The 27,861-nt window shown below is 39.0% G+C and overlaps 1 protein-coding gene across 5 annotated transcripts in view; it reads left to right on the top strand.

Annotated features, from left to right (window-relative positions):
• The window catches only part of CENPC (centromere protein C), a 93,775-nt gene that overhangs the window by 46,138 nt on the left and 19,776 nt on the right, over positions 1–27,861 (top strand). For all 5 annotated transcript variants that reach the window (XM_027544627.1, XM_027544632.1, XM_027544631.1 and 2 more), the window contains exons 9-12: positions 2,989–3,180; positions 7,143–7,407; positions 18,505–18,648; positions 19,794–19,876. In XM_027544627.1, the coding sequence (XP_027400428.1) occupies positions 2,989–3,180; positions 7,143–7,407; positions 18,505–18,648; positions 19,794–19,876 (684 nt within the window). The remainder of the gene's footprint in view (positions 1–2,988; positions 3,181–7,142; positions 7,408–18,504; positions 18,649–19,793; positions 19,877–27,861) is intronic.

Below are 27,861 nucleotides of genomic sequence, written 5' to 3'. Positions count from 1 at the left end.
GAGGATGAGATAGTTGAATGGCATTACTGACTCAATGGACATGAGTTTGAGCAAACTCCAGGAGATATCGAAGGACAAGGAAGCCTGGTGTGCTGCAGCCCATGAGGTCCCAAAGAGGTGGACATGACTTAGCAACTGAACAACAACAATATAGTTAGGGCAAATAGTCTTCTTTTACTCCTTTATAAGCACAAATCAGTTCTCTTTATCAGTATCAATCAGTTCTTTTCATTCTGAATTTAAAAGTATTGCCAAATCCTATAACTTTCTGAAAATAGAATCAGAGAGTGATGTTGCTATAAGGTTTCATGACAGAATTTCACTCATTTTATCCTCTATCCCTCTACTTCCTAATCAGATTTAACTGGGAGAATGACTAAAGCAATGAGAATGGCGTTTTTCATATTTGCATGTGCATTTGAATTCACTGAGGGTCTTGTTAAAATATTGATTAATAAATATTTAGTGGGTCTGTGGTGGGACTCAAGATTCTGTTGTTCTAGACAGTCTATCCTGGGTGATGCTAGTGTAGTTGATGTGAGCCACATTTTAAGTATCAAAATTTAGGTAGTATCTAAAACTGTTCATGCTTGGTAGCAGTTTTATCAATATCATTGCCTAGTGAAATATAGGCTTTAAGCTGAACTTGTTATTTTGGAGTCTCTTTGAGAGCTTCTATACCAAACAGTGTTATATGCTATAGGTAATAAAGATGACTTAAAGTGCTGATAGGCAGGCTTGTACCCTACTCAGTTCTTTGGCCTTGCATAGTGTGGAGGCTGCTGCTGCTGGTGGGCTCAGCCAGGTCCTGGGGTGGCTGGTTGTGGTGCCTGGGGTCTGGGAGCTAGTGTTGGCCTGCTGGTGGGCAAGGCTGTGGCCTGGGGCTGATGTTGCCTGCTTGTGGGCAGGACCTGTTCCTTATACCAGTGGCTGTGAGGTACAGGGTGTTTTGGAGGTGGTGTAAATTCACGCATGGGCAGAGCTGGATCCTGGGATTTATGGCTACAAGGCCCTGGGATTCCTGGAGCTGGTGTCAGACTGATGGTGGGTAGGATGAGTCCTGATGGTTGGTCGTGGGGTTCCAGAGGCCCAGAGGCTAATGCTGGCCCACTGATAAGTAGGGCTGGGTCCCAACTGGGTTGGCTTCTTGGCCTGGGTTGTCCTAGGACTGATGCTGACCTACCGGTGGGTGGAGGGGGTTCTGGTATTAGTAAGCTAGATGTTGTTGTTTTATTAATAGTTGCCATGTCATATCTGACTGTTTTTTGAGCCTATGGACTACAGCCCTTCAGGCTCCTCTGCCCATGGGATTTCTCAGGCAAGAATACTGGAGTTGCCAATAATGGTTACCATTTCCTTCTCCAGGCGATCTTTCTGTCCCAGGGGTCGAACCCACGACTCCTGCATTGGCAAGCGGGTTCTTTACCACTGACCACTGGGAAGCTCTAGTAAGCTAGATGGAAGATTCCAAAAATCCAAAATTGTGGTTGCTGACAGCAGTGTCCTTGTGGTAGAACAATGACTGCAACCAGCACCTGGGTCCCCAGTGAGCCCCACTTACTACCTGCCTCTCTGGGAGGCTCTCCGAGATCAGCAAATGGTTCTGACCCAGGCTCCTTCCAAACTGCTGCTTCTGCCTTGGGCCTTGGAGTGTTGGAGATTTTGCCATTTTAATTACATTGCCTTTGCCTATTAAGAATGGCATCTGTATTTGCTATAGCCCTCAGATTCTCCTGAAAGTAAGCCTCACTAGCCTTCAAAGTCAAACTTTAGGGGGGCTTGTCTACTGGTGCAAGAACCGTAAGCAGGGGAGCCCAGTGTGGGACTCAGACCTGTGTGGCTCCCTGAGGAGAACCATGCAATTGTAATTATTCTTCTGTGTGTATGTTTCCCACCCTGGGTCTTGATTGTCTCTTATCTCTGCCTTTCCTACCTGTCTTGTGGCTCTTTATGTCTTTAGTTGTAGATGGTCTTTTCTGCTAGCCTTCAAATTGTTCTCATCAATATTTGCTCTGTAAATAGTAGTTGTAATTTTAGTATGCCTGTGGGAGGAGGTGAGCTCAGGATCTTCCTATTCTGCCATCTGGCCACTCCCCCTGATCTTATATACTTTTATGCAGTTTATTTACTATATGAGTTTCCTACTTGATAATGATTTTAATTTCTTTGGATTTCATAGAAGTATTTGTGTCAGAAACTTAAAAATGCAGGTTTCTTGATTGACTTAGTGGTCAAGAAAATTTTTCATTATATAACATCTAATGTTTTAATTCTCTTTCTGAAAAAAAATTTTTCCATTGTTAAACTCATGTTGGTGGTTGTACACATTTTATTATAGATGCAATGCTGTATTTCTCATTTCCCCTTCTTCCTGGTTGTCAGTCTCAAAAACAAAACTAGAATGCATCTGTCCCTTTTGTTAGATCTTTTCTTCTCTACCTGCTTTTGTAGTAAAATGAAACTACTATTGACACCTTTAACTTTTTGTTGCTTTCCATATTCATTCTTGTTTTAAATTATTTTTCCTCTTTAAATTCTTTTCAAAGATATGTTCTTTTTCCCTTCAGGAAGGAAATATATCTTTATTGATAACTTCCTTTAAGTATTCTCTTCCATAAATTAGATTGACTAAAGTCATGAATTATTTTAAAACAGAAAAGCAGTGGTTAACCTTTTCTTACGTGGGACTTTCTTAAGTAGTGGAAGGAGTCATATATTTCATTTTTCCTTTACATACCATACTTTTCTTTTTGACTCAGGAGTTGCTTATCAAGCAATGTGCAAAGTTTGCATTTAGCTGAGAGGAAGTTGTAGATTTTGAGAATGTGTGACTTTTAAAAAAATAGAAGAAAAAAGAAGTCCATAGGATAAATTTAAGAAGTTTCTATAATTGAGAGGTCTTTTTTGTTTGTTTGTTTTTTTAATTGGCTGTGGTTTTTCTGAATATTCTTTGGTTCAGTAGATTTTTATTTTTATTCTTTATTTTAGGAAGCAAGAAAGGTAGCACCAATGTTCCTCATAAAAAGAATCAGAAAAAAGATAAGGAATGCAAAAAGAAGCATTTTTCAAGTGGATCCAAGAAGAACAAAATTGAACCTGAAGAATTAACTTCAACTGTCACAAGAAGTCGAAGAATTTCTAGACGCCCATCTAATTGGTGGGTAGTAAAATCAGAGCAAAGTAAGTATTTTATTTAAATCATACTCATTCTACAGAGGCTCTGTGTTTGATTTATATTCCTGTTTGCTTGAGAAAAATCTCATGAGGAAAAAATTAAATTGGATCATCAATAGAAATATTAAATCAATTATTTATAAAAATATTCATGAAGCTTTATCTATACAGTATTCTAGGTATAGGGATACAACTGTGGAAAAATAAAACCAAAAATGAAAAATTGCTGCTGTTATATGACTTACATTCTATAGAAGGAAGACCAGCAGTATAGATATATTGGATGAGGTGAGGAACAATTTTAAATACTGCTCATGGCATGAATTAGATGAGAGCTAAGAATTGACAGTGTGATTTTGACAACATGGAGGTTGTTATCACCTTGATAAAATTGATTTTTGTAGAATGATGGGACCAAATGTCTCTGATTGAGGTAGGTTCAAGGGAGTTTGGAAGTGAGACCAAAGAGACAGTAAAAGGGATATGGCAGATGTGGGGTCAAGAGAAGGTCTCTCTCTCTTTTTTAATATGCAAGATAGTAGATCAGCTCATCTGCTCTTTAAAATGACCGTGTAGAAAGGTACTGGATCACAGTCCTTGTGTAGGCAAGGAATGTGTCTGGACTACCCCGGAATAAAAGGGTTAGCTCTAGATTGAAGCAAGGACATTATCATGTGAAAAGGTAAAGGCAGAGTACGTGGCAACACTTAGAAGTAGGTTGGTGGGGTTGATGGTGGGATAAATGTTGAAGGTAAACTTTGAGTAGATTACTTTGTTTAGTTTCTTACTCTTTAAAATATGACTACCATTACTTCTACCTCATTAAGTTATAAGTATTAAATGGCATATATTTAGTATTAAAATGTTAAATACTACTGTTACTGCTTTAGAGAACTCATCTTTTTGCCTCAGGTTGCTGGAAACTGTACTATGGTAAATGAATGTGTAATTATATGGATTAATACAAATCTTACAAAGCTGGGATAAGCATGCTTGAGCTCCATAATTTACCAAAAAAGACTTGAAACATGTATTAGTCCTGAGACATGCTGGGATCAAGTAGGTGGTCACAAAAGTGGAGGAATGCTTACAGATCACCTGGTCCAAACTCCTTCATCTGATGGAAGAACAAACTAAGTCTGAAGCATAGAAAAGCAGCATACGTTCCCCTTAAGGTCAGAGACCTTTGTGCTAGGATTTGAAACAACAGAACCCATATTTCTTTGCTCTTGATCAGCCTGTAGTTCACGCAAGAAACATTTATTGTGTGCCCATGGTGTTAGGCTGGGCCAGGCAAATGAGCAACCTAGAATGGGAAATTTAAGAAGACTCTTGATCTTAGGGCTGTGTGACTGACTTGGAGTAAAGTGAAGTCAAAGTTGCTCAGTTGTGTCAGACACTTTGTGACCCCATGGACTATACAGTCCATGGAATTCTCCAGGCCAGAATACTGGAGTGGGTAGCCTTTCCCTTCTCCAGGGGATCCTCCCAACCTGGGAATGAACCCAGGTGTCCTGTATTGCAGATTCTTTACCAACTGACCTATCAGGGAAGCTCAACTTGGAGTAAACACCTTCTTAAATTTTACACTCTAGTTAGAATTTTTATTTTTTTCTTTATGAGAATTTTTAAGATGTACCCTCTGATAATTATTTTGCAATATATGCTATGTAAGATTATTGTGTTTTGCACCTTAAACTTGCATGGTCAGTTATGATATATGTCAGTTATATATTGATATATAACTGATATCTGTCAGTTGTGTGTCAATAAAACTGGGAAAAATTATCTACCACCCTAGGCTACTCTTGCTTTACCACAATCCTGCCCCTGCTGTTAGACATTAGGAAATAAAGATAGGTCTTGGTCTAAATGATTGTCATTCTGCTGGAAGAGAGTGGTAAATAAACAATGAGCTGTATGTTGTTCAGTCGCTCATTCGTGTCTGACTCTTTGTGACCCCCTGGACTGCAACACACCAGGCTTCCCTGTCCTTCCCTGTCTCCCAGAGTTTGCTCAGACTTCTGTCTGTTGAGTTGATGATGCCATCCAACCATTTCATCCTCTGTCCCCTTCTCCTCCTGCCCTCTTTCACAGCATCAGGGTCTTTTCCAGTGAGTTGGCTCTTCGCATGTATCAAGATGTATGATAAACATTATCAAAGGACTGAGAAGGAGCTGCTTAATTTAGCCTTGGGGTGTAGGGAAGGCTTCCTGAAGATGGGATGATTAGGAGCAAGCTAAGTGATTGGCTGTGGTGAGGAAAGAGGATGGAATGTTTGAAGCAGAAGTATGTGTAGAGATCTGGTGCTGAGAGTTTAACCTTTTAAAATTGTTTTGTCAAAATTACCTAGGGGAGTTGTTAAAACATAAATTACAGGATCTTACTCTGAAAATTTTGATTTAGTAGGTCTGAGCTAAGGCCTGAGAATTTGCATTTCAAACAGATTCCCAGGTGATGCTGGACTACTATTTGAGATCAGTGCTTTGGAAGAATGAAAATAGTTCAGTACTGCTGCCTTTTTTGATTTGTCTGTTTGGAGAAGAGTGTTGAGTTACGCTTAATGAAAAAGCACTTAGATGTAGTAATAAATTAGAATTAAACATATTTGGGGATTCCCTGATGGCTCAGACAGTAAAGCATCTGACCACAATGCGGGAGACCCGGGTTTGATCCCCAGGTCAGGATGATCCCCTGGAGAAGGAAATGGCAACCCACTCCAGTACTCTTGCCTAGAAAATTCCATGGATGGAGGGAGCCTGGTGGGCTACAGTCCATAGGGTCATAAAGAGTCCAACACGACTGAGCAACTTTTCACTCACTTTGACTCAAACATATTTGAACTTAATCCTTAAACTATGGGTAATCACTAAAAAATTTTAACCAGATTGTAGTGGTTCAACTTACGTTTTCTAAGGATGATTTTTAAAACAGTGTAAAGGATGGATTGAAGAATGGCAAGGGTAGAGAAAGGATATCAGTTTAGAGGCTGTTTTAAGGATCCAGATAAGAAATGATAAAGGTCCCTGCTAATGACAAGCAGCAGAGCTTAAAAGAAAAGGATTTGAGAACCATTCTTCCTTGTGGCCCAGCGGTAAAGAATCTCCCTTCAATGTTGGAGACCCAGGTTCGATCCCTGGGTTGGGAAGATCCCCTGGAGAAGGAAATGGCAAGCCACTCCAGTATTCTTGCCTGGAAAATCCCATGCTGAAAGAACCTGGTGGGCTATAGTCCATGGGGTGACAAGAATTGGACATGGCTGAGCGACTTCAATTCAAAAGAAAGTATAGTGATAGGATTTAGGATTGCTTGTGGTTGGGGGCAGGAGACTCAGATGATTTATATATCTGAGGTAGTGACACTTTTCATTAAGATAGGAAATAAAACTAGAGTGGCAGGTTTGGGGGAGAGTGGTAGGTCAATATTATAGATATCAGCATGTAGATAATAATTATATCAGAATATAGATAGTAATTAAAGTTCTGTATAGATAGATCCTTCAAAAAAAGTACACAGAGAGTGAGAAGATGAAACTGGGACCTTGGGGAAATACCAGGATGTTATTATAGTGGGCAGAGCCAAAGAGGATGGTTTTGAAAATTTGTGATCGTTTTAAAAGATTTGGTCCATGTATCTGTAAATTGCAAGCAGATCAGGCCTGTCAGTTCTAAAGGAAATCAACCTCGAATATTCATTGATGCTAGGCCACCTGGTGCAAAGAGCCAACTCACTGGAAAAGACCCTCATCTTGGGAAGAGTCAGGCATGACTTAGAGACTAACAACAACAACAACAATCTATAAAGTGAAGAGCTGAATAGTTTATGAATTTAACTTGAAAACAAATGTAGATTACTATGAGATTGGGGTGCATGTATATGTTTATATGAAAAATATAAATAATACTGATATTTTTGTGAGCCAGATAATCAAACGTATGCTCACTTTACGTTATCATTTAATCCTGTAGGTTCTTTTTCTAGTAATTCTTCAGTAAGAAATGAACTGTCAGTGTATCATAACAGTAGACAAAAACCACCTGCTGAAAAAACAAAGCAGTCATCTAAGAATATTGGAAAAAAAGCTGTTCCATATAAAAAGCAGAAGAGAGCTAATGAAGGCAGCTCAGAAGCACAGAAGGTTTCATGTGCTAAAGATTCTGGTGGTTCCCAGAATGAATCATTGGGAAGCAATGAAGCAGACCTGGCTAAGAAGAAAAATCCTAATCCTTCTGGGTAATGTCTCTTATATGTACAAAGTAATTATTTTTGTTCAACACTTAATAAATGTCTCTGTTATTTAATCATTTATAGAAAGCAGTATTAGCATAAAGGAGTCTACAGTCTGACAGACCTGGTAGTAAATCCATGGTGTGCCATTAGCTGGGTGACCCCGGAGGCTAAATAGTACTCTGAATTTGTTTACTCATATTAAAATGGGGAATAATACATAGCACATGAGGTATGATGATAAATTTAATAAGGTAGGTGTTATTGTCAGCTGCTGCTGCTACTGCTGCTAAGTCACTTCAGTCGTGTCCGACTCTGTGCAACCCCAGAGACGGCAGCCCATCAGGCTCCCCCATCCCTGGGATTCTCCAGGCAAGAACACTGGAGTGGGTTGCCATTTCCTTCTCCAATGCATGAAAGTGAAACATGAAAGTGAAGTCGCTTAGTTGTGTCAGACTCTTAGCGACCCCATGGACTGCAGCCTACCAGGTTCCTCCACCCATGGGAGTTTCCAGGCAAGAGTACTGGAGTGGGGTGCCATTGTCAGCTTACAATCCCTTTTTTTAAATTGTGATAAAAACATAAAATGTATCATCTTGATCATTAAATTTTTTTAAAGATTTATTTATTTGGCTGCATTGGGTCTTAGTTGTGGCACAGGGGGTGTTTTGTCATATCTTCTTTACATCAAAGTTGTGGTGTACAGACTTTCTAGGTGTGGCATGTGGGCTCAGTAGTTATGGTGCTTTGGCTTAGTTACTCTGCAAGATGTGGGATATTAGTGCTGCAACCAGGGATTGAACCCATGTCCCCTGCATTGCAAGTTGGATTCTTAACCACTGGACCACCAGGGAAGTCCCCATCTTGTTTTTGAGTGTATCGTTTGAGTTGCTTTCTTTTTTATTTTCTTTAATTAATTAATTAATTAATTAATTTTTGGCTGTGGTGGGTCTTAGCTCTGTGTGTGGGCTTTTTCTAGTTGCGGCAAACAGGGACAACTACTCTCTAGTTGCCGTGCACACATGTCTCATTGTGGTGGCTTCTCTTGTTGCAGAACACCTCGTCTAGGATGAGCAGGCTTCAGTAGTTGTGGCTTTTGGGTTCTACAACGCAGGCTCAGTAGTTCTGGTGCAAGGTCTTAGTTGTCCTGCATCATGTGGAATCTTGCCAGATCAGGGATTGAACCTATGTCCCCTGCTTTGGCAGACTGATTCTTAATCACTGGACCACTAGGGAAGTCCAAGTTGCTTTCTTTTAAGTGAGATTAATATAATTTTTGTAATTGGGAATGCATTAATTCCTTTCCCAATAAGATGGTAATATTTAACATATTTTAGTGCTTATTATTATCAAGTGTTCACTAGATGCTTTCAATGAATTCTCATCAGTCCTGACAACCTAGTAAATACTGCTCTTAGGCATTTTTGCTTTTTGATATAGCATTTGCTTATTCATTCATTTAAAAAATACTTAATGCATATTATGTATGAGAAATTGCAGGTGCTGGGGATGTAGTGAATACATGATTAGAATACTCTAAAATACATTACTATATGACATTATGGTGCATACTATCTATAAATAGTTCACTGAGTTGTACGTTTACCCCCAATGATTTGCAGTGCTCCCTCTGTCTTATGTCAGACTTCATATTTAGAGTAACTTATTCTTTGTATTGGAAGAAGGCAATGGCAACCCACTCCAGTAATCTTGCCTGGCAAATCCCATGGACAGAGGAGCCTGGTGGAGTCAGACACGGCTGAGTGACTTCACTTTCACTTTTCACTTTCATGCATTGGAGAAGGAAATGACAACCCACTCTAGTATTCTTGCCTGGAGGATCCCAGGGACGGGGGAGTCTGGTCGGCTGCTGTCTATGGGGTCGCACAGAGTTGGACATGACTGAAGCGACTTAGCAGCAACATTCTTTAAATCATTTGGTTTTTGTTAAGAATCTTGAGAGGTTGAGAGGATAGGTATTAGCTCTATTTTTACATGTAAAGAAGGTACACTTATGATAAATAAGTGTACCTAGGTATTTTATTAGCCCAGTTTTTACTTGAATGTGTAAATAAATCACTGTTCTATTAAACAAAGCAGATAAGCCTTAGTTACAGGTTGAGAGAAATACTAAGGTATAAAAATAAAGTCTTTATGTTGAGTTTCTGAATTTGATCTAGTATCCCTATCTCGGACATGGGGTTGGTCCTCCTGGCCACTGCCCCTGGCCTCAGGCGTGGGGGCGTGGGGTAGCTCCTCCCGCCCGCCGCCCCTGGCCAACCACTGGCCAGACAGCATCCAACAGAAGATGGCGCAGAAGCAAATTCGTCGCCTGTCAACTTTATCACCTGGGGGCCTGGGTGCCAAGGGAGGCAGGAGGGCCTAGAGGAGCTATCCCACGTTGAAGGTCAGGAAGGGCGGCAGTGAGGAGATACCCCTCGTCCAAAGTAAGGAGCAATGGCTGTGCTTTGCTGGAGCAGCCGTGAAGAGAGATACCCCACGCCCAAGGTAAGAGAAACCCAATTAAGACGGTAGGTGTTGCAAGAGGGCATCAGAGGGCAGACACACTGAAACCATACTCACAGAAAACTAGTCAGTCTAATCACACTAGGACCACAGCCTTGTCTAACTCAATGAAACTAAGCCATGCCCATGGGGCAACCCAAGATGGGCAGGTCATGGTGGAGAGATCTGACAGAATGTGGTCCACTGGAGAAGGGAATGGCAAACCACTTCAGTATTCTTGCCTTGAGAACCCATGAACAGTATGAAAAGGCAAAATGATAGGATACTGAAAGAGAAACTCCCCAGGTCACTAGGTACCCAATATGCTACTGGAGATCAGTGGACAAATAACTCCAGAAAGAATGAAGGGATGGAGCTAAAGCAAAAACAATACCCAGCTGTGGATGTGACTGGTGATAGAAACAAGGTTCAATGATGTAAAGAGCAATATTGCATAGGAATCTGGAATGTTAGGTCCATGAATCAAGGCAAATTGGAAGTGGTCAAACAAGAGGTGGCAAGAGAGAATGTCAACATTCTAGGAATCAGCGAACTGAAATGAACTGGAATGGGTGAATTTAACTCAGATGACCATTATATCTACTACTGTGGGCAGGAATCCCTCAGAAGAAATGAGTAGCCATCACGGTCAACAGAAGAGTCCGAAATGCAGTACTTGGATGCAATCTCAAAAACGACAGAATGATCTCTGTTCGTTTCCAAGGCAAACCATTCAATATAACAGTAATCCAAGTCTATGCCGCAACCAGTAACGCTGAAGAAGCTGAAGTTGAACGGTTCTATGAAGACCTACAAGACCTTTTAGAACTAACACCCAAAACAGATGTCCTTTTCATTATAGGGGACTGGAATGCAAAAGTAGGAAGTCAAGAAACACCTGGAGTAACAGGCAAATTTGGCCTTGGAATACAGAATGAAGCAGGGCAAAGACTAATAGAGTTTTGCCAAGAAAATGCACTGGTCATAACAAACACCCTCTTCCAACAACACAAGAGAAGACTCTATGCATGGAGATCATCAGATGGTCAGCACCGAAATCAGATTGATTATATTCTTTGCAGCCAAAGATGGAGAAGCTCTATACAGTCAGCAAAAACAAGACCAGGAGCTGACTGTGGCTCAGACCATGAACTCCTTATTGCCAAATTCAGACTTCAATTGAAGAAAGTGGGGAAAACCACTAGACCATTCAGTTATGACCTAAATCAAATCCCTTATGATGATACAGTAGAAGTGAGGAATAGATTTAAGGGCCTAGATCTGATAGATAGAGTGCCTGATGAACCATGGAATGAGGTTCGTGACATTGTACAGGAGACAGGGATCAAGACCATCCCCATGGAAAAGAAATGCAAAAAAGCAAAATGGCGGTCTGGGGAGGCCTTACCAATAGCTGTGAAAAGAAGAGAAGCGAAAAGCAAAGGAGAAAAGGAAAGATATAAGCATCTGAATGCAGAGTTCCAAAGAATAGCAAGAAGAGATAAGAAAGCCTTCTTCAGCGATCGATGCAAAGAAATAGAGGAAAACAACAGAATGGGAAAGACTAGAGATCTCTTCAAGAAAATCAGAGATACCAAAGGAACATTTCATGCAAAGATGGGCTCGATAAAGGACAGAAATGATATGGACCTAACAGAAGCAGAAAATATTAAAAAGAGATGGCAAGAATACACAGAAGAACTGTACAAAAAATATCTTCACGACCCAGATAATCACGATGGTGTAATCACTGACCTAGAGCCAGACATCCTGGAATGTGAAGTCAAGTGGGCCTAGAAAGCATCACTATGAACAAAGCTAGTGGAGGTGATAGAATTCCAGTTGAGCTATTCCAAATTCTGAAAGATGATGCTGTGCAAGTGCTGCACTCAATATGCCAGCAAATTTGGAAAACTCAGCAGTGGCTACAGGACTGGAAAGGTCAGTTTTCATTCCAATCCCAAAGAAAGGCAATGCCAAAGAATGCTCAAACTACTGCACAGTTGCACTCACCTCACACGCTAGTAAGGAAATGCTCAAAATTCTCCAAGCCAGGCTTCAGCAATATGTGAACTGTGTGATGTTCAAGCTGGTTTTAGAAAAGGCAGAGGAACCAGAGATCAAATTGCCAACATCTGCTGGATCATGGAAAAAGCAAGAGAGTTCCAGAAAAACTCTATTTCTGCTTTATTGACTTATGCCAAAGCCTTTGACTCTGTGGATCACAATAAACTGTGGACAATTCTGAAAGAGGTGGGAATACCAGACCACCTGACCTGCCTCTTGAGAAATTTGTATGCAGGTCAGGAAGCAACAGTTAAAACTGGACATGGAACAACAGACTGATTCCAAATAGGAAAAGGAGTACGTCAAGGCTGTATATTGTCACCCTGCTTATTTAACTTATATGCAGAGTACATCATGAGAAACGCTGGACTGGAAGAAACACAAACTGGAATCAAGATTGCTGGGAGAAATATCAATAACCTCAGATATGCAGATGACACCACCCTTATGACAGAAAGTGAAGAGGAACTCAAAAGCCTCTTGGTGAAAGTGAAAGTGGAGAGTGAAAAAGCTGGCTTAAAGCTCAACATTCAGAAAACGAAGATCATGGCATCCGGTCCCATCACTTCATGGGAAATAGATGGGGAAACAGTGGAAACAGTGTCAGACTTTATTTTTCTGGGCTCCAATTCACTGCAGATGGTGACTGCAGCCATGAAATTAAAAGACGCTTACTCCTTGGAAGGAAAGTTATGACCAACCTAGATAGCATATTCAAAAGCAGAGACATTACTTTGCCAAGAAAGGTTCGTCTAGTCAAGGCTATGGTTTTTCCTGTGGTCATGTATGGATGTGAGAGTTGGACTGTGAAGAAAGCTGAGCGCCAAAGAATTGATGCTTTTGAAGTGTGATGGTGGAGAGGACTCTTGAGAGTCCCTTGGACTGCAAGGAGATCCAACCAGTCCATTCTGAAGGCTATCAGCCCTGGGATTTCTTTGGAAGGAATGATGCTGAAGCTGAAACTCCAGTACTTTGGCCACCTCATGCGAAGAGTTGACTCACTGGAAAAGACTGATGCTGGGAGGGATTGGGGGCAAGAGGAGAAGGGGATGACAGAGGATGAGATGGCTGGATGGCATCACCGACTCGATGGACGTGAGTCTCAGTGAACTCCGGGAGTTGATGATGGACAGGGAGGCCTGGCGAGCTGCGATTCATGGGATCACAAAGAGTCGGACACGACTGAGTGACTTATCTGATCTGATCCCTATCTTACACATAATGGGACTATTTAGAAACATCCAAAGTTGATAGTTATTACAGTATCTGCTTAGGATACCTGTTGGGTATCTGGGTTCATAGAAAGGAAGATCTTTGAGACATTTGTATAGTCTACTTACTATGTGTAGAAGATCAAACATGTAATTGTCTTGATATTTTACTCGTCCTAATGTGACATGTCCTGTGGACAGAGAAGCCTGGTGGGCTATAATGCATGGGGTCACGATAGAGTCAGACGGGACTTAGCACCTAAACAACAATAAACATATGTCTCAGCACTTTCACTTGTACACAGATGTTTTTATCAGCATTATTCATAATAATCAAAAGGTTGTTTCCCAGATGTCCAGCAATGGATGAATGGATAATCAAAATATAACAGAATGTGCTTCAAAGAACATCATCAAGAAAGCAAGAATCCAGGAGTTGTCATTTCCTTCTCCAGGGGATCTTCCCAACCCAGGGATTAAACTCAGTCTCCTGCATTGCAGGCATATTCTTTACCACTGAGCCACTAGAGAAGCCCGAGTCATATGATAACTTTACATTAATCCTTTGAGGAACTGCAGAATCATTTTCCAAAGCATCTGCACTATTTCATATTCCTATCAGTAGTTGACTTCAGTGACTCCACATCTTTGTCAACATTTGTTGGCTTTTTGATTCTAGCCATCCTAATAGGTATGAAGTTGTATCTCATTGTGATTTTTATTTGCATTCTGTGAAGACTAAGATCCTTTGTGGATTTTTAATTGGATTGCCATTTTTTTAACTGAATTGTATTGAGAGATCTTTATTTATTCCAGATAGAAGTTTCTTTTCAAATAAGTCATATTTGGTAATCTCTCATCCTTTGGGTTGTCTCATTTTCTTCATGGTGTTCTTTGAAGCATGAAAGTTGTTTTTTTCTTTTTAATTTTAATTTTTTAATTTATGGAAGTATGCTAACACATTTACAGAAAACTTAGAAAATATAGAACAAGGTTACATACAGTTCCACTATATATTATAATTTTTTTAAGTAGATAAATTAAGATTTTTAGTTGGCATTTCAATAAAAACTCAAAAATTAATAGAATGAGTATACAGAGAAGAAGGATATAGTAGACCTGAAAACCACTGTGAACCAATTTAACATAATTAAGATTTATGCAATTTTCACACAACAGCAGGATATAAATTCTATTCAAGTTCCTATAGGCTGTAAACTAGGAGATACAGGAACATATCCAGGGATGTTCAAAAATTGAACAGTGCAAAAATTTCATGGTCTGAAGGATTGAAATCATACAGTCTGTTCTTTTATTCCTGTGGAATTATGTTAGAAATCAATATCAAAAGATACTTGAAAATAACCCACATATCTTCAAGTATGATGTCACAAGTACAGTGTGACATTTAACCAAGAGAGATCTTCAACTTAGCCATTGAAAGCCTCAATGAAGTTAGACTGAAAAAAAACACAGAGGATGATTGCAGAGAAGAAAGCATTTGAATGGGAAATTAGTATAAAAATAAGAAATTCATGTTAAGGATACCTTAAACTTCCCTTGTGGGCTTCCCCTGTGGCTCAGCTGGTAAAGAATCCACCTGCAATGCAGGAGACCTGGGTTTGATCCCTGGTTTGGGAAGATCCCCTGGAGAAGGGAAAGGCTACCCACTCCAGTGTTCTGGCTTGGGAAATTCCGCGGACTGTATAGTCCATGGGGTCGCAAAGAGTTGGACACAACTGAGTGACTTTCATTCATTCATACTTTATACAGAATCCCATGTATTTGGAAATTAAATGTCCACTTTTAAATGATGAGTGTATCTAAAAGGCCATAACAAGGAAAATTAGGAAATATTTATAATAGAATAAAAAAAGAGATTTTACCAGAATTTGTTGCATGCAGCTGAAGCTACTCAGTGCAATTAAATACAGTGTGGAGCCTTGAATAAGGTATGAAAACAAATAATGGGCAGTAGCAGAAAGTTTTGGATTTGAACAAAATCTGTACTTTAGTTAATAATACTGTATCACTTGTTAATTTCCTGTTTTTTTAACAACATAGTATTTCTTTATATTCTCAGAATTAGATTAGAAGTTTCCATCCTCATTCAAAATTTTTTTCAAATCACTAAGATAATAAATTTTTTAGACTTTTAGCAGTAATACTAGATGCCAAAATACATGGAACTATATCAAAGTTTTGAGTGAATACAAATTAGAAATCTAGCATTCTGTTCATACTAAGTCAAACAAGTGGAATCAAAATGTCATAAATTTTTTTGGTTTGGCAAAAATTCATAAATTTTCTAAAATATATATATTATACATACTACACACACACACACACAGAAGCTTTCCTACTACCAGAAGCACAAAAGTTTTTAATTTTGATAAAGTCCCACTTATCTATTTTGTCTGGTTGCTTTTGTTGCTATTGGTATTTTGGTGTCATATCTACGAATTCTTTGTCCAATTCAAGTTCATGAAGATTTACCCCCCCCTTTTTTTTTTTAAAGAGTTTTGTAGTTTTAGCTCTTAAATTTAATTCTTTGATCCACTTTGAGTTAAGTTTTCTACATGCTGTAAAGAGTCCAACCCTGTTCTTTTGCATGAAACTATTTAGTTGTCCCATAACTGTTTGTTGAAAAGACATTTTTCTCCTATTGAATAGTCTTAGAACCCTTTTTGTAGATCAACTGATCATAGATGTATGGGCTTATTTCTGAGTTTTCAATTTTATTCTGTTGTCTACATATCAGTTGTTCTAGAACCACACTGTTTTGATAATCATTGGTTAGAGGTTAAGTTTTGAAATCGGGAAGTGTGAGTTTTCTTTTTAGGAATATTTTGGCTATTCTGAGTCTTGCAATTCTATATAAGTTTTAGAATCAGCATGTCAGTTTCTGCAAAGATGTCAGAATTCTGGTATAGATTGCTTTGAATCTTTTGGTTTAAGGAATATTGCTGTCTTAACAGTGTCTATTGATCCATGAACAGGGTTGTTTTTCCTATTAGTTAGATCTTTTTTAATTTCTCTCAACAGTGTTTTTGTAATATGTTATATTTTCTGTTGTTAATTTCATTCCTAAGTATCCCTTTTGATGCTGTTGTGAATGGAATTGCTTTTTAAATATTACTTTTGGATTGATCAGTGCAAATGTATAGAAATAAAATTGATATTTTTATGTTATCTTTATCCTTCAATCTTGTTGAACTCATGTATTAGTTCTGATAGCTTTTAAAAATAGATTTTATAGGACTTTCTAAGTAAAAGATCATGAATGTCATTTGTGAATAGTGATAGTTTTACTTTTGTTTTCCAATCTGGATGCCTTTTCTTGCATTATAGCTCTGGCTAAAGTCTTTAATACTGGGCTCAGTAAGAGTGGCATGGTAGACGACTTTGTCTTGTTCTTAATCTTAACAGGAACGCAGCCAGTCTTTCACCATTCCATATGTTATTAGCTGTGGGGTTTTTGTAGATGTCCTTTTATCAGGTTGAGGAAGTTCCTTTTTATTCCTAGTTTGTTGAGTGTTTTTTATAGTGAAAAAATGTGTTTTGTCAAATGCTTTTTTTGGCATCAGTATATTGAGGTGACCATGTAATAGTTTTTTTTTTATTATTGATAAAATGTACTACATTAATTGATTTTTGGCTTAAACCCAACATGCATCTCTGGTATAAATCCTATTTGATCATGACACATAATTCTGTTTTTATGTTGCTAGTATTTTGTTGAGGGGTTTTGTTTTCTTTTGGTCTGTAGTTTTCTTGTGATTTCTTTGTGCACCTTTGGTATCTGGATAACAATGACTTCATAAAATGAGTTGGGAAGTGCTTTTCTGTTTTTTTGAAAGAGTTTGTGAAGAAGTCATGTTAAGTCTTTGAATGGTGGTAGAATTCAGTGGTGAAATCATCTGGGCAGTTTTCTTTCTACTGATTTATTCTCTAAGTCTTTTGAAATTGATTATTTTTTTTATTGAATCAGTGTTGGCAATTCTTGTGTTTCTAGGAATTTGTCCATTTCACTCTAGTTATCTACTTTGTTGGTATACAGTTGTTTATAGTATTCTCTAACAATCCTTTTGTTTTGTTTTGTTTTGACTGATGGTAGGACCTGGAGGGAGACTAGAAACTCCAAAAATAAATTATCAAAGAATACTCAGAATTTTGCATGCTCTTTAGTTATGTTGCAGTTTTATCCTCACAAATGATAAAAATAAGCTGGTAGACTGAGTCAAGAAACAAAACATGGGATTTGTAAGGGAGATACGAGAGAAGAGATTTATACAATCTAGGAATAATGTATCTTGTTTTCATGTATTTGCAGTAAGCTACCAAAGAGGTGAGCCTACGTTCCTCTGAACAGTACTGTTTGTCAGGAGGCTGGGTAGAGATATCAAAGAAAACAGTTTCAGTTCTTTAAGGATTTTCAACAAAAGCTATGATTAACTACCTGATAGCTCAGTTGGTAAAGAATCCACCTGCAATGCAGGAGACCCCAGTTCTATTCCTGGCTTGGGAAGATCCGCTGGAGAAAGGATAGACTACCCACTTCATTATTCTTGGGCTTCCCTTGTGGCTCAGCTGGTGAAGAATCCGCCTGCAGTGCAGGAGACCAGGTTTTGATCCCTGGGTTGGGAGGATCCCCTGGAGAAGGAAAAGGCTTCCTACTCCAGTATTCTGGCCTGGAGAATTCCATGGACATGGGATTGCAAAGAGTTGGACACCCCTGAGCGACTTTCATTTCACTTCCCTACGTCATAAGCTGCCTTTAGGTAATTACTCCCAGTTAGTCACTTCTAATGGCACCCCACTCCAGTACTCTTGCCTGGAAAATCCCATGGATGGAGGAGCTTGGTAGGCTACAGTCCATGGGGTTGCGAAGAGTCGGACACGACTGAGCGACTTCACTTTCACTTTTCACTTTCATGCATTGGAGAAGGAAATGGCAACCCACTCCAGTGTTCTTGCTTGGAGAATCCCAGGGATGGGGAAGCCTGGTGGGTTTCCGTCTCTGGGGTTGCACAGAGTCGGACACGACTGAAGCTACTTAGCAGCAGCAGCAGCAGTAGCAGAAGTAACTTCTATCTTAGTTAGGTTAGGTCTTTATCATTTCTTTTATCAGAATTTTTTAAATTAAAGCTTTTAGTAGATTCTAAAATCAGATTTCCTTCCTGGACTAGTTAAGTTTTAGGACCTGAACAAGATTACTTGATATTTGTGAGTATTGTATTGTCTGCCCACCTGTGTTATGTTTATGGAAGAACTAATTTTTGAAGAAATGTGAACAATTACAGACTTTTCATTTTCATAGCGATACAGGAAGCTCAAAGAATCAAGATACTATGGCTGCACAAAATGTTCATCGAAAGTCTCAAAAGAGTGTATATACATGCACGACACCAGCAAAGTCTAACTTGGATTCTGGAGAGCCTGGGACTTCAATTTTGGAAGGAAGGTATGCATGTGTCCTAAGGATAATAGGATTTACTCACTATATTTGTTACCCATTGACTGTAAGAAATTACTCCCAAAGGTTCATTTTAATTTTGTTAGTGCCTTGCAAACATTGTTTCACAGTTTCTGTGGTAGAAATCTGAGAGTGACTTAGCTGGCTAGTTCTGGCTCAGGGATTCTTATGAGGTATAGCAATCAAGATATCTATCTAGTTTGCAGTCCTTTGCCTGTTTAGAGCATAGAGGATCTACTTATTGAGTGGCTTGCTCACAGGTTATTAGCTGGAGGCTAGAGTTTGTTTGTCATGTGGCTGTCTCCATTGGTTTATTCAATAAGGCAGCTGGCTTCCCACAAAGCAGATGATCCAAGTGAAAGTGTGGCTGTGACAGAGGTCATAGTCTTTTAATGACCTAGTCTTTGAAGTCTTGGATTTTATTCTGTTTAGAAACAAGTCACTCAGTCTATGTCATACTCAGAAGGGAGTTAGAATTGGGCTATACTTTTTGAAAGAAGCATTATCTAAGAATTTGTCGATGTATGTTTAAAGAGAGCATACTCAGCGAGTAAACCAAATTACCCTACTCATAATATCTGAAGTCATAAACGCTTTTTCAAAATGAAGGAATGGTAAATTATAGCAGATTTTCAGACTTTAAAGGGATAACTAAGATTTCTTTACTGTTTGAAAGCTCTTGACTACTAGGCCTGTCCTGGGTTCATAATAGGAGGATGAGGATCTAGGACTGGGATAAACCAAGTCATTTCTGAACAATTTTCAATTACTTGTTTTTGCCGGTAGTTTTAAAAAAAATTAAGATAAGCTGATTTATTTCTAATGATTTGATTTTTATCAAAGTGTGTTATTGAGCTAACTTAAATGTGTAACTCTGACTCATGAGTTAGTATAAAGGTTGTAAAATTCAGTGTTACTGTGTTTAAATCAAATGTGGGATTAAATTGTAGATTTTTAAACTTTTTGTTTTATGAATCAAGTAGGTATACTCTTAACGTCCTTTAACATCACTAATGGTATTATAAGAAACAAAACATTTTGCAGTTTTAGGAGAAAAATGACCATAAAGATAGCTATATTAAATAGCTACATTACAAAAGCACAAATTTTGTGGTTTCCTTTTTTTCCTTAAGTGGACCTTTTCGGCTCAAGAATTATTTAACGTCTGGAAAGAACAATTCAGATGTGGATGATAATGTAGTTCAGGAAAATTTGAGTAAGTTATGATTTATTTTCTACTGTCTTGATTTTTATAGCATTATAAATATGGAGTAAGGTGTACTGTGTTTTTTTTTTTAATATCTTTTATTTATTTATGTGGCTGAACTGGGTCTTAGTTGCAGCACGTGAACACTTAGTTGCAGTATGTGAGATCTAGTTCCCTGACCTGGGATTGAAGCTGGGCACCTTGGATTGGAAGCTGGACTCTTAGCCACTAACCACCAGGGAAGTCCCTGTGCTGTGTTTCATTTAAATTATCACCATTGACATTTTTATGGCAAAAATGTATTGACCTACCCTTAAGAGCCTTATTTTATGGTTAGAGATTTGTAAAACCTTACAACTGGGTGCGAGAGGGAGGGAGGGAAAGATAAAAAGAAAGAGTAAGATGAGTGACGGTCCTTTCTTTGAAGTAGGACATAATATAATTGGCATTTAAGGTGCCTACTCCAGTAGTTTAAAATGTCAGGCTGATAAGAGTATAAATGAAGCAAGATTCGCCATATATTGATGATTACTGAAGCTAAATGTTGAAGTTTTAAAAATGCCTCTTTATAGTTTTATAATTTTTTATGCCCCTAAAGAATGTGCTTGACATATGATATATTATACTTTTTTTTTCTTTCCTACTTCACTAATTCTTTTTCCTTTTAAATAGTTTTTTCTCCCTCTGTTTAGATTTACTTTTATTATTTTTCTCTACTAAGTGGAATGCTTTTTATATTTATTTTTCTACTTTTTATTTGGTAAAGAGTTTGCATTTTCTGGAGTATAGTTTTAGTTAAAAAAAATTTTTTTTTAATAGAGTGTTTTTACTATTGTATACTCTAAATTTCAGTGGTGATTTTTCTTTGACCGAAATGTTTTTTAAAAGAGTACATTCATCAAGAGCTTGGTCTCCATAGTCAGGAACCTGGAAGTGAGTCTAGCTTTACCAGTTAGCGATGTTGAGTAAGGTTTTTAAGTGTTCTTAGCTTCAGCTTCCTTATTTATAAAATGGTGATAGCAATTCTCATCATATGAATTGATCCAAAGATGAATATACATTCTTTGCTTAGTTTCTTTTTTAATATATTATTTTATTTGGCTTTGTCGAGCCTTAGTTGCGGCACGTTGGATCTTCAAGTCATGGGTGATCTTTTGTTGTGGAACATGATCTCTGGTTGTGACCCATGGGCTCAGTAGTTGGGTTGTGAAGGCTTGTTGCTTTGCAATATATGGTATCTTAGATCTCTGACCAGGGTTTGAACCTGTATCCCCTGCCTAGGAAGGCAGATTCTGAACCACTGGATCACCACTAAGGGTCCTCTGCCTAGATTTAATACTGGTATATGTTGAATATGCAGTGTTCACTGTTATCCTAAGAAGTTGTGTTTTGTTTTTTTTGTTGTTGTTGTTTATAGTTTCTAGTTTTGATTCACTGTTCTAGATAACTTTGGCCTGTATTATTAATTCTTTGAATATGCTTAGAACACATAACTCATGGAAGAATTTCATAATTCTTCTGTGGATGCTTAAAAAAGATATTACTACTTTTTGTGTACACGCATGTGTGCTAAGTCTTCAGTTGTGTCTGATTCTTTGTGACTTTTTGGACTGTAGCCCACTAGGCTTCTCTGTCTGTGGATTCTCCAGGCAAGAATACTGGAGTGGGTTGCCTTGCCCTCTCCCAGGGCATCTTCCCAACCCAGGGATTGAACCCGCATCTGTTATGTCTCCTGCATTGGCAGGAGGGTTCTTTACCACTAGCACCACCTGGGAAGCCCCTTTTTGTGTACAGATGTGGATGAAAATATGTGTATACACTCATTATTAATGTAAATGAATATATATTTTAGTATACTTTGAATATTAAATACTTGAAATTCTTAAATATTTATGGAATATTATGGAATACTTACTGTACATTCTTCTATGGGAAAAAGATATCAAAATTTGTGGTTTGTTGGGATACTGAGAGTAAGAAAATAAAGTACAGATTTTTGGAGTAGAAAATAGGAGTTAGATTTTTAGGTAGATGGGCAGAAAAAGTCTTACTGAAGAAGTGATAATTTGAGCAGAGATATGAGAAAGGTGAGAAATCAAATGATGCAGCTGTATGGGGAAATAGCGCTCCATGCAGATAGAAGATAAGGGCAAAGGTTTTGATGTGGTAAAGACTCAATTCTGATTGAAAAACACCAAGGAGGCTGGGAAGGAGGGGGAGGAGGAAGACAATGAAAGGAGAGAGTAGTAGGAGATGATGTCACAGAGGGAATAAGAATGAAAGATCTTACACAATGTTAAAGACTACCATAAGGATTTGGGCTTTATGCAGGAGTGTGGGAAGCCACTGGAGGATTTTGAGCAGAGGAGAGACGTGACTAACCTATAAGCAATCATTGTGGCTGCTGTAGACTACGTGTTGCTGCTGCTGCTGCTGCTAAGTCACTTCAGTCGTATCCGACTCTGTGCAACCCCATGGACTGCAGCCCACCAGGCTCCCCCGTCCCTGGGATTCTCCAGGCAAGAACACTGGCGTGGGTTGCCATTTCCTTCTCCAATGCATGAAAGTGAAAAGTAAAAGTGAAGTCGCTCAGTCATGTCCGACTCTTTGAGACCCCATGGACTGAAGCCTACCAGGCTCCTCCATCCATGGGATTTTCCAGGCAAGAGTACTGGAGTGGGGTGCCATTGTCTTCTGCGAGACTACATGTTAGGGGTGAACTAATGAATTCAAGGAGTCAGGTGTAAGGTTGGAAGTAGGAAGACCAGTTGGTGAAACTTGTAATTCCTGTGTGAGGTGGTAGCTTGGACTAGGGTGGTAGCAGTGGAAGGTGGAGAGAGCAGAAGTATGATTTTAGGTATTTTTGGTGGTAGAGTCAACATGATTTCCTGATGGATGGGATGTAGGGTGTATAAGAAAGTGAGGTGTCAAGGATAAAGAACTTTAAATTTTTGAGCCTGGACCCCTGAAAAAAAGACATCATTTCTTGATTTGGAGACCACTAGAGAAGGGGCAATGGCACCCCACTCCAGTACTCTTGCCTGGAAAATACCATGGATGGAGGAGCCTGGTAGGCTGCAGTCCATGGGGTCGTTAAGAGTCGGACACGACTGAGCGACTTCACTTTTACTTTTCACTTTCATGCACTGGAGAAGGAAATGGCAATCCACTCCAGTATTCTTGCCTAGAGAATCCCAGGGATTGGGGAGCCTGGTGGGCTGCTGTCTATGGGGTCTCACAGAGTCGGACACGACTGAAGCGACTTAGCAGCAGCAGAAAAGGGGCAGATTAGGGCAGAGAACAATTGGATCTTAAATATGGACATTCTGTGTTTTATATTACTCTTATTCTTTGTATCCTTACCACTTGTGAGGTCCATTAAGGACTGCCAGAGTCTTTCCTTTGCAATGGTCTGTATGTCTCTGGCATTTCCTGCAGTCATTGCCATGTACATTTCAGTGTACTTTGTAGTCTTTTTGTTTTTCAATATTAACATTGGGCTTCCCTGCTTTCTTTTAGTTTGTTGTTTCTTAGATTTTCATTCTTCCTTTTACTTAACTTTTTTTCTGTTAGTATTTTTTTCCTTTAATAAATGTTTAATGAATATTCTTTGTTACTTCTTTGTAAAGTTGGTAGACAGTCTCACATGTGCTAGCAGGCAAGCACTCAGAAATTTTATTTTTTTAATACAACAAACAACTAGTCAAATAGTGAGTCTTGAGTCAGTCTTTTTTCCTTTAAGCTGTTTGGCTATTGCTCTTTTCCCCTCATGATAGCTAATGCTTATGAGTAGATATTTTAAATCAGCCTTACTTCTTTTTTCATTTGTAGATAACCTGTTTCTTTCATTTTCATGCTTATTAGGCTTTGTTAGTCTTTGAAATTCTGGAATTGCCTCTGTTTTTTTTTCTCTTATACTTTTTTGGGAAATAATTTCAGATCTACTCAAATACCATATCCTCTTCATCCAGATTCCACAGTTGTCAACATTTTATATTTGTTTCATCTTCCTCTCTGTCACCTCTACATACATGTTTATATATGTTTATAGTCTTTCTCTGGACTGTTTGGGAGCAAGACACATACATGTTATTATGTATGAGTATGCAGACATGATATAAGACAAGAACATAATCACTCTTCAGTGATCCAAGTCAGAAAATCACCGTTAATATGACACTAGTCTTCCTTCATTGAGTCCATGCAGATTTCATCAGGAGTTTAATCAGTATTCCTTTTTCTCTCTGGTCAGGATCCATTCTAGGATCATGGGTTGTTTAGATTTCATGTCCCTTTGGTTTCCTTAAGATATAGTTCTTTAGGCTTCTTTTTTCCTGACCTTGACACTTTTTAAAGAGTACAAGCTTTTCATTCTTTAGCATGACCTTCAACCTGCTGCTGCTGCTAAGTCGTTTCAGTCATGTCCGACTCTGTGCGACCCCATAGACGACAGCCCACCAGGCTCCCCTGTCCCTGGGATTCTCCAGGCAAGAACACTGGAGTGGGTTGCCATTTCCTTCTCCAATGCATGAAAGTGAAAAGTGAAAGTGAAGTCAGTCGCTCAGTCGTGTCCGACTCTTTGAGACCCCATGGACTGAAGCCTACCAGGCTCCTCCATCCATGGTATTTTCCAGGCAAGAGTACTGGAGTGGGTTGCCATTGCCTTCTCTGACCTTCAACCAGAGTCTGTCTGACACTCCTTCATGATCAGATGTGAGCCATGCATATTTGACAGAAATGCTACAGAAATGATGCTTTTGTGCATCATGTTAGGAGGTATATAGTGATGACTCCAGAGAAGGCAATGGCAACCTACTCCAGTACTCTTTTGCCTGGAAAATCCCATGGATGGAGGAGCCTGGCAGGCTGCAATCCATGGGGTCATGAAAAGTCAGACACGACTGAGCGACTTCACTTTCACTTTTCACTTTCATGCATTGGAGAAGGAAATGGCAACCCACTCCATTGTTCTTGCCTGGAGAATCCCAGGGACGGTGGAGCCTGGTGGGCTGCCATCTATGGGGTTGCACAGAGTTGGACACAACTGAAGTGACTTAGCAGCAGCAGCAGCAGTGCTGACCTATCTTCTACTGATGATTTTAATCTTCATAACCTGTTCAAGATACTGTCTTCCAGCTTTCTCCACTTAGATAGGGTTTTTCTCTTTGGTGAAAAGTGAAAGTGAAGTCGCTCAGTCGTATTTTATTCAGTGGTTTGTAATCTTTATCATTTGTTCTTGTACTCAACTTGTACCAGATTTGGCTAGGAGGAAGCATCCTTTCAGCTGGTCCTTGTGATCTTTTGTTATGTTTTTATTATTTTTTTTTAATGCTTTTATTTTTTAGCATACGGTGTTCCAGACTCTTTTCCCTGTCTCTACTCTGGAATCAGTTATTTCTCCAAAGGAACCTGGTGGAGGGATGATATTTAGAAACTTAGATCTGGGTACCAGGTGTGCTCATTGTTACTGGGATATTACTGCTTCTAGGCTCTCAGTGGACTGAGATAGGCAATAGATACACACACATATATGTACACTGTACATACATAAGCATCTATATCTTTTTTGTATTTATTCAGGCAGTCTCTGGCTCTACTGCTCTTTGGTTTCATTGTGCTTCACGGATTTTGCATTTTTTGCAAATTGAGGTTTTATGGCAACTGCATATCAAACAAGTCTATTGGAACCATTTTTCCAGTGGCATTTGTTCACTTAGTGTATCTGTGTCACATTTTGATAATTCATGCGATATTTCATTATTATTATGGTGATCCGTGATCAGTGGTCTTTGTTACTATTGTAAAAAATTCTTACTTACTGAGGACTCAGGATGATGTTTAACACTTTTTTAGCAATAAGGTATTTAAAATACATTGACTTTTTTTAGATATAACACTTTACAGACTTAACAGACTACATTATAGTGTAAACATAATGTATTGGGAAACAAATATAGTGTATTGGGAAACAAATATTGGGGAAAAATAGTGTAAACATAATGTATTGGGAAACAAAAAATTCATGTGACTCGTTTTATTGCCAAATTTGTTTTATTGCAGTGGCTGGGTGGTAAAGAATCCGCATGCCAATGCAGAAGATGCAAGAGATGAGGGTCCAGTCCCTTGGTCGGGGAGATCCCCTGGAGAAGGATATGGCAACCCACTCCAGTACTCTTGCCTGGAGAATTCCATGGACAGAGGAGCCTGATGGGCTACAGTCCATGGAGTCGCAAAAAGTCGGACAGGACTGAGTCACTAAGCGTGCACTCACTGGAAGCACACTTTCAATATCTCTGAGGTGTGTCTGTATTTAAAAACCAGGCATGCACATCAGTACCTCCAATTCCAGTCCAACACATTTGACTTTTCCTTTTCCATTTTAATAAACCCTTTCTCAGAGATACTGAGAAGCCTGACTCCCATTATCTTCAGTATATTTGCTCATTTGCTTTGCTCCTTCTCTGGCCCCAACAGCTGCCTCCAAGGCAAACTGCTTTAGTAAATTTCCAACAATTACTAGATTTCTACTTGTTCTAGTAGGAATTACATGGGAGACTGGGTTTTCTTTTTTCTTTTTGGTAATAGCTTTATTATGATAGGGCTTCCCTTGTGGCTTTATTAAGATAGGGCTCCCTTATTAAGATATACTTCACATACCATACAGTTAATCCATTTATAGTATATATAATTCAGTAATTTATAACTATCACCACAGTAGATTTGGACTCCCCTGATGGCTCAGTGGTAAAGAATCTGCCTGTGGATGTAGGAGATGCAGGAAATGCGAGTTTGATCCCTGGGTCAGGAATTTCCCCTAGAGAAGGAAATGGCAACCCATTCCAGTATTCTTGCCTGGGAAATCCCATGGACAGAGAAGCCTGATGGGCTACAGTCCATAAGGTTGTAAAGAGGTGGGCATGACAGAGCACACATGCAAAAAAAAAAAAAAAGGCAAAAAACCCAGTAAATATTAGAACATTTTCATGATCCCCAAAAAGAAGCCTTCTACTCTTTAGCTGGGAATAAAATGAAAGCTTAGACCTGCTTTTCAGGAAATGTATGCTATATAAAAATTGTATTAAAAATCTCTGGTAGTTCATTGTATGTTCAGTGTTACAGTTTCAGATTGATGCATAACTTACTGTCCAAATCTTAGTGCCTTAGTTTAACGATTTACCTCTCATAGTTCTGTGGGGTGACTTAGCTGGGCGATTCTCATTTTGGCTCTTTCATACATTTATAGTTAGATGCAAGCCACTGGGGCTGGAGTCATTTGAAAGATCAGCTGGGCTGGAAGTCCACTTATTTACTTATATATTTGGTACTCAGCTAGGGTGGCTGAAATAACTGAGGGTTGGCCAAGCATCTCTTTTCCTCCACTTGGCCTTTCCACATGATTGTTTTGGGTTTCCTCACAGCACGGCAGTCTTGGGATAGTCAGTCTTCATAATGGTGACTGTCTTTCCCCAGACTGAAGTTCCAAGAGATCCAGGTGGAACCTGAATGTCTCCTGAGGAATTAGCCTTCAAAGTCCCAGAATGTCACTTCTGCTGCATTTCATTAGTCAAGCAACTCACTGAGGCCAGTGGAGTTTCAAGGAGAAGACAATTAAACTTTGCTTGTTGATAAAGGAAAAGAATTAATGACTGCTATGTTTAGATGCTATTTGCCACACTAAAACTGAGAACCCTTGACCTAATTGTCACCCTGCCAACTAAATTCAGTACACTTGTGCTGTTTTAGAACTTTAAGAATCATAGATTGCATTATTAACTCAGCAGTTGTTCATAATCACACCCAGCATTTTTATCCACCCAGTGGTTTATTTCACTTGAAGTCCACAAGCAATTTAAAACCTGTTTGTTTTTTTTACTTGTAACCATTATCCTCTTAAGATATAATCATTGTAACAAAACCTGTACACATGTTATTCTGGTTTCATTAGGCTTTTCCTTCTCAGCAGTGGAAAGCAAAGGGAGTAATAAAATGTATTG

The sequence above is a fragment of the Bos indicus x Bos taurus genome, chromosome 6, assembly GCF_003369695.1.
Source record: "Bos indicus x Bos taurus breed Angus x Brahman F1 hybrid chromosome 6, Bos_hybrid_MaternalHap_v2.0, whole genome shotgun sequence".
NCBI classification, from domain to species: domain Eukaryota; kingdom Metazoa; phylum Chordata; class Mammalia; order Artiodactyla; family Bovidae; genus Bos; species Bos indicus x Bos taurus.
Note: the sequence above shows the minus strand (reverse complement) of the source record. Positions and strands in the feature narration are given on the sequence as shown.